At 40.6% G+C, this 7,022-nt stretch overlaps 1 protein-coding gene across 1 annotated transcript; it reads left to right on the top strand.

Annotated features, from left to right (window-relative positions):
• Positions 1-213: 213 nt before the first annotated feature.
• On the top strand, positions 214-6,412 carry MED10 (mediator complex subunit 10). The gene is made up of 4 exons (XM_032769510.2): positions 214-373; positions 1,144-1,227; positions 2,510-2,612; positions 5,523-6,412. The coding sequence occupies exons 1-4, from the start codon at positions 252-254 to the stop codon at positions 5,616-5,618; spliced, it is 405 nt and encodes a 134-aa protein (XP_032625401.1). The 5' UTR covers positions 214-251; the 3' UTR covers positions 5,619-6,412.
• Positions 6,413-7,022: the final 610 nt, after the last annotated feature.

Here is a 7,022-nt window from a genome sequence, read left to right as displayed (position 1 = left end):
CCGTCTTCGGCTCCAGGGCCGAGCGGGACCCGCGAGCTGCCCACACCCCCGGGGAGCTTTCCCCTAAGGCCGGGCTCGGCCTCCTTCTGTCCCGGGGCTGGGGGGAGTCGAGCCGAGCCCCTCGTACCACAGGGCGAGTCCTCGGGGCGGGGCCGTGGGGCCAGCGCGAGAACCCCGGTTGTACCCCGCCCTGCCGCTCTCGGGCGCGCGACCGGAAGTGACGGCTGACCCGGAAGTGGCGGCGCAGGGCGATGGCGGAGAAGTTCGACTCGCTGGAGGAGCAGCTGGAGAAGTTCGTGGAGAACATCCGGCAGCTCGGCATCATCGTCAGCGACTTCCAGCCCAGCAGCCAGGCCGGGCTCAACCAGAAGCTGTGAGACCCCCTCCCCCCGTTCAGTGGCCCCCGCGCTGTGCGGCTGGGTCGGAGCGTGGCTGAGCCCAGCGGAGCAGTGCCAGGCGCTGTGGGGCCTTGTGGGAAGCGGGTGTGGGGCACTTCCCAGAGCAGCGCTGGCCTGTAACAGCCCGGGCGTGCGGTGGCCCGTGGTGCCGCCTAGCCTAGGAGTAGTGAGGACGGGTTTGTCCGTGATGGACCAGTGCACAAATGTCAAGTAACACCTTTCACAGGCGGAGAGCAGATCTCTAATATGCAGTTGCATTGTTGTGTGAAGAGCAATACTTATGTCTAAATAAACTGTAAACTTAACTTTGAAGAATAGTATATTAGCAGTGACTCAACAGGAGGCAGTGGTGCCAAGTGTGCAGCCCCACAGGAAAATATACTGATTTCCAAACTTGTTTGTAGTATGTTCAAATCTGGGACATGTGATTGCAACAATAATCTGTTTTGTGACTGCCCTGGTGGGATTAATGATTCTAATTTACCTGTTTGGAAGAGACTCCTATACTCAGTATGATGTGTTATGTACCCAAGTCTTTGATTTAGAAATGCATTAGGAATCCAGGCTTACACATGGAGAAGGTGCCATGAGAACCTCTTCATTCCATTGTTTATTCTGCAGCCTCTTGTAGACAGCAACCCAATAACAGTGAGATCAGTTATACATTGTAGCTATGAAAATATTGAAGGATGTCTGTAACTAATTTGGGTCTGGTTTTATAACCACATGATTTTTCTCTTCCTAGGAATTTTATGGTTACAGGCTTGCAAGATATTGACAAGTGCCGACAGCAACTTCATGATATAAGTGTACCTTTAGAGGTTTTTGAGTAAGTAACTTTACATCTAGGGATCAACCTCCACACATCATCAAATTGAAGAGACAATTAATCTTGTAGTGTTAGACATTTCCGCTGCAGTTTTTATGTTTTGTAAATTTGACTTTAAAAATACTCTTTCCTTCAGATTCTTTTGGAATGAGGCAAATTATGAATTATCCATCTATTTTCACATCTGTTTATTTTGTCGTCTGTGTTTGCATAAAATTGCGTAACTTAAGGCTTGGGAAGATCTTATCTAATTCAGTGACTTGGTACTATACATAGCTTTCCATCTCACTCTGTTTCTTTATTCAGGATTCAGATCTTGCTTTAGATTACAAGTGAAATTTAATTTGGTTTTTATCAGAGCCCCTGTTTTTGTACACCATAATCACTGCATATATTTACATAATTGGCTGTCAGCTGTTAATTGGCCCAAACTAGATCAGTGAGTATAACAGGTGAATGGCAGAGCTGTGTGAGTCATCTTATATTGTTCATTGAGTTAGCACATTAGTCATCCAATTTCATGAATTCTAAATTACCTCAAATATGACAAGCTGAGAGATGTGTATAGTATTGCTAATTGTAGATGGCTAAACTTGGTGGTCTCAAAACTTTCTTATAGTTCAGTCCACATTTATATAGTTTGAGACAATATCTTTCAATTTATTTTTCAATCACACAACATCCTTGTGCCAACTACAGTAATTGTTTCTATGGCATAGTAAAATTAGGGAAATCCTTATGCCTTTTTAGCACTTTCTAATAAAGTAAGTGTGACCTTTTTAAAAGAAGTCAACATACATTCTCTTCCCCCTCCCCCATCTCAACAGTTTGGTCTACCCAGTTCCTCTTGATCTTCTGCTTTATTCCTTTCTCCCTGTATACCACTTCGCTATGGTTGTCACATCACTTTGCTTTACTCTCACTGCTGGTCCATTTACTGATGGTGACTCCTGTTTCTTCTCCAGCTTTCATGTACTTACTGGTGGTCTGGAGAGAGTTAGCTATTCACATTCTACAACCCTCTAGACTCTCCACAAGGAAAAATCTGGACACTTAGAAGCAGCTGGTCATTGAAAACCAGGCAGGTGCTCCTTGGATCACAGTCTAGGAGCTGCTGGCCTAATCCACATATTAGAATGCATGCTTCAGATGGCGGAATACAAAGCATGCTTGTATATTACTTTTACTCAGTGTAATTGAGCTTCACATTGCTGTATTTAGTGAAGATGAGGAATATCTTAGCCTACGTGATACACTTACATGGCATCTTTCATATTTCCAGATACATAGATCAAGGCCGTAATCCCCAGCTTTACACTAAAGAGTGTTTGGAAAGGGCTTTGGCTAAAAATGAACAAGTAAAAGGCAAAATTGACACAATGAAGGTAAGATGAGTATAATGTATTAAAAGTATAATTGTGTTCTTTATAATAAGAATAGGAACCATATTTAAGTATTTGTAAGCCTTGTCGTCTTTTTTTTTTTTTTTTTTTTAAATTTGCGTGATTATCGGATTTTCTTTAATGAGTTGCACTGGGTCTTATCTCCAGTCTGTTTGTTTTAACTGATAATGTTGCAGCCTGTCTTGTAGTTATGGTCTCTAATTCTATAGTAAGGTTGAATACAAAATCAAACTTTCATTTCTTTAGCCATAACACACATCTCATCTAATCTTCTTTATACAGTCTGTTCATAGAGCTGCCACCTCTTGTAAAGTGCTTTGATATATAATGATGGAAAGTGTGCTGTGTAAGAGCTAGTTGGTTTTGTTACTACTGCTATTCCATAGACACTGAATATGTGTAATTTCCTAAGTATAGCTATGGTGTGCACATTCACCATTAAATAGTTCTAGGAATAGAAAAACATGAAGGATCCTCTCTAATTATCTCTTTCTAATAAAGTATGATGCTTTACCCTTATATGACCCAAATAGTCCACAAAAATTCAGGGTTCTGTGGGTTGTATTGGTCAGAAGAAACTGATGATGGAGCTTGGTATCTTCAATGCAGGCCTCTTTATTTTCAAAGAATTTAGAGAGTCATGTTTCCCCAAACACAGCAGGAATCAAACAGGAGAGAGTTTCTTTGCTCACAGTTCCAAGCCTCTTTCAACCAGTACTTAGCCCAAAAATCTCTCTAGGCTTTTATCATGCTCCCAGGCAAGCCTTTGTCCTTGACTTTCTGCTCTTCTGCTGATTTTGTTGTGTGTTCTTACTGCTTCCCTGTCTCATACACCGCTGCTAAAGCAATACTTAGCAAAGCTTCTCCACCCACATGTGCCTTACGTGTGTCCATGTTTTGGCTGTAGGCTGCTATTCCACCTTTCTGGTTTTGTAAAGCAGTTGTATATTTCTTCCACTTTTCCTGAGTGAAGGACAGCTTTAACCACATCAGTTTCAACAAGGTGTATCCCAGCCCATAACAGTATTTTCTCCTTGTGTGATGCTAAAGGGATTAAATCAAACTTAAAAAAACCCAAACCATTCTTAAACCCATGAGTGGAGGACAATTAAGCTTTAGCAGTAACAGCAGTCTGCACTTATTCCCCTTAAATAGAAGCATTGTTATGTTTTCAAAATCTTGTTTGGCCTCATTGCATTTGGAACACTGGTGTGTAGATAAGTTATAGATGTATAACAAAAAATTGTTTTACCTAACAACAAAATTAATAAAAGATGTATTTTACTATCCTCAGTGGGAGATGAGGCACAGAGTAGCAGATGATGTTTATTTTAAAAAAAGGGTTGACTTACAGTTCTTGAATTAGCAGTTTCTTTTCAGTAAGAGCATGGGCATCCTGTTACATAATGTTTAATCAGTCTTAGAAATTCATTACTGAAAGATATTGAGATAGTTTAGCAAGATTCAGGAAAAAATCGTCAGCTGAAGAATAGCTAGATTTAAAGAGTCACAGAGGACAACAACATGCGTGCTACAAGACACAAATTGATCTCCAGGTTTCAATGGTCTGTCTTCATCCTCATGATGTGTAGCCTTACATACTTGTCTAAGTGAATTCTTTTTATTCCTTCTGAAGTGCTGGGTGTAAGATGCTCCTTTTGGATAGAATATCAGACTTGGTGAACCTATTGTGATCTAGCATAATATTTTTATGTTTAACTATACAAGTCATATTTCTGATGGAGAGGGTGTGACTGGAGCATGCTGTACGCTGACTATATCCAGTTATTGGACACCATAGCACAAATTAGAGAAGCTCCTAGGGTGCTCTGTCTAGTTTCAGGGCTGGGGTAAAGATTCAGGAAGCCATAATTAGTTGGGTCTCAGTATCTTTCCCTCCCTTACTAAAGATTCCCTACCTTTGTCCTGGTGATTGTGTGAGGGAAGAAAACCAGCCATGCTTTGCTAGGTGCTTCCCTGGTCTTAAGCAGTATCAATCAAACTTCTATCCTTTTCTCCCTACAGCTCCCACAGCCTGGCGGGGAAGTCAGAACTATTCTCTCTTTCCCCTGTGCTGTGGCAAGCAACTACTGGATGAGTTGCTGAGCTGCTGCATCAGGGAAGGGACAGCAGTTGGTCAGAGGAACTTGGCTCACATCAGAGTTGCTCTTGGGGCTTGAAGAGAAGAGCTAGGTAGCATTAGAGGAAATAGTGGAAAGGGGGCTGATTCAGGCCTCTTAGGGTATGTCTACACTGGAAACTTCAAAGTGCTCCTGCGGGAACGTTCCCGCGGTAGTGCTTTGAAGTGCAAGTGTGGTCGTGGAGGTGGATTACCTCCGAGCCCTTGGAGCCTGGCTCCCAGCGCTCAGAGCTTGCCTACACTACATTTTATAGCGCTCTAACTTGCTGGCTCAGGGGAGTGAAAAATCACCCCCTTGAGCGCAGCAAGTCTGAGCGCTTTAAATCGCTAAGTGTAGACAAGCTTCAGGACATGGTTCAGGACATTTTCAATTAATAAGTAAGTGCCAGTTTTCTTCTTTAAAATGATAGACTTGAGGGCCACAAATTGGACACCACTGCACCAGAGCTTATCAAGAGTCCAGTTTCCTTTTGTTTCTTGAATGAGTTTGATTGCTAGTTTAGTTTATAGAAAATACAAAACACTTGAGTTTGCCTCAGCAAATAGATTTCAGACAGTTACTATGAATAAAGGTCTTGTAGGACTTGTCTTTCTGACTTGAATACTATTCAGTGGGGTCAAGGAATAGTAGACCTAGTTGACTATTTATTTGCAAATATTTCAGTGAATAACTTATTCTGTTTGACTGGCTCCAGTAAATGGCCAATTTTTAAATTTTTTTTATGTTCTAAAATCATCTTTTTTCATTCTAGAAATTTAAAAGCCTATTGATTCAAGAGCTGACTAAAGTCTTCCCAGAGGACATGGCCAAGTACAAAGCTATTCGAGGAGAAGAACCTCCTCCTTAAGACTGCCTTTGGTATGTTTTAAGATGCCTAATGTTTTCATGGAACTGATCATCTCCTGTTGTGAAAATGTTGAGCTCACTGGACCGAGGAAGAACTTAAGTCTTCCTCCTAGGTGTGTTCATGTATGTCGTGGTTATGGGCTGTGAGGGAGCCTGATTACAACTCACTGTTGTTGTTTCTTTTTAATTTATTTCTTTTTTTCTTTTGGAAGCCATAATGTTTTCCTACAGACTTTTATGTGTCTAAAGATTGTATTTGCTAATGTGTTCTTTCTGCAAAAGTTGTTTGGGGCATAAATGTGACTTGCAAGCTATTATGCATCATTTCCCACAAAGTACACTTCTAGTATGAAAGAATATCTGGAATGATCAAGTGCCAGACTGTGGATAAATGCACTTCTTTTGGAAGCTACTTGTACTTGATTATTAAAATAGACTACAGCCTATCTCATGGGGGAAGTAAGAATTGACTGCTATTAACTAAGCTGTTCCTGACAGTTTATAAAAGCATGATTGGACAGGACTCTTCTCTTTTTACTAAATTTCTGCTGAAATGGAAATCCATTGCCAGGTGCTGTACTTCCATGTAACTTTGTCAACCACAACCAAAAAGTCCCCTTCAGTCCTGTGAATTGAAGAACAGGTGACTGAGGATGGGAAGAATTGAATTTTCAAGGATGGCCTCCCTCCCAGCAGTGCTTTATATTTTGTACAGCATTTGATGGAGAACAAATCTTTTATTAAGTGTATTGCATTTTCTTTAGGCAAAATATATAATAAACACTTTGAAGTGAATTTTGTAGCTAGTTCTTCTAGTATGTTTCTGTTCCATACCATTCCAATATATCTTTCAAGAAAATAATAGAGAGAGCTTGTACAAATAGCACAAGGCTCAGAATAATAGAAATCATGTTAGCATATTTAAGTCTTTTGAGAAGACATAGATTAATTAGACTGAATTACACCTGAAAATAACTTGTTACTTGGGATAATCTTTGTTTTTAACCAAAATTTTTAAAAGGTTCTCATGGCAGGTAACTTTCTTGATTACAGTGGTATGCGTTTTAAGTAGTTCCAACTAGGTTTTGAAACTAATTTCATTTGAGATTAATAGGTCATGTAGTTATATGTTCACAGCTACTGTTTGTTGTAGGTGCTCCTTCTTGCAGGAAAGATTAGTTTAACAGTAGCACCATGCAGTGCTGTACTGTGCATAGTGAAAGGCTAGCTTCACAGTGGAAAAGGCTGAAAACATCCCTACTTTTCCCCATGTTAGGAAGGCATTCCAATAGTAGCGGATATGCCTCTTGTTCTAATACTTAACATTTCACTGATGATGGTCTGTATATTGAGATTTAGTTTGTTTGTTTAAAATCTTGCTCAATTATTTGATCGCGCTTGTTAC

This window comes from Chelonoidis abingdonii, chromosome 2, assembly GCF_003597395.2.
Source record: "Chelonoidis abingdonii isolate Lonesome George chromosome 2, CheloAbing_2.0, whole genome shotgun sequence".
Taxonomy (NCBI): domain Eukaryota; kingdom Metazoa; phylum Chordata; order Testudines; family Testudinidae; genus Chelonoidis; species Chelonoidis abingdonii.
The sequence above is the reverse complement of the archived record's forward strand: the minus strand, read 5'-3'. Positions and strand labels throughout refer to the sequence as shown.

What these genes read in the sequence shown, in the direction of transcription:
- MED10 (XM_032769510.2), top strand. Translation starts at nt 252, where the DNA reads ATGGCGGAGAAGTTCGACTCGCTGGAGGAGCAGCTGGAGAAGTTCGTG. An exon ending in GTACCTTTAGAGGTTTTTGA is followed by an intron (nt 1,228 to 2,509) that starts GTAAGTAACTTT and finishes TCATATTTCCAG; the next exon opens with ATACATAGATCAAGGCCGTA. An exon ending in GCAAAATTGACACAATGAAG is followed by an intron (nt 2,613 to 5,522) that starts GTAAGATGAGTA and finishes TTTTCATTCTAG; the next exon opens with AAATTTAAAAGCCTATTGAT.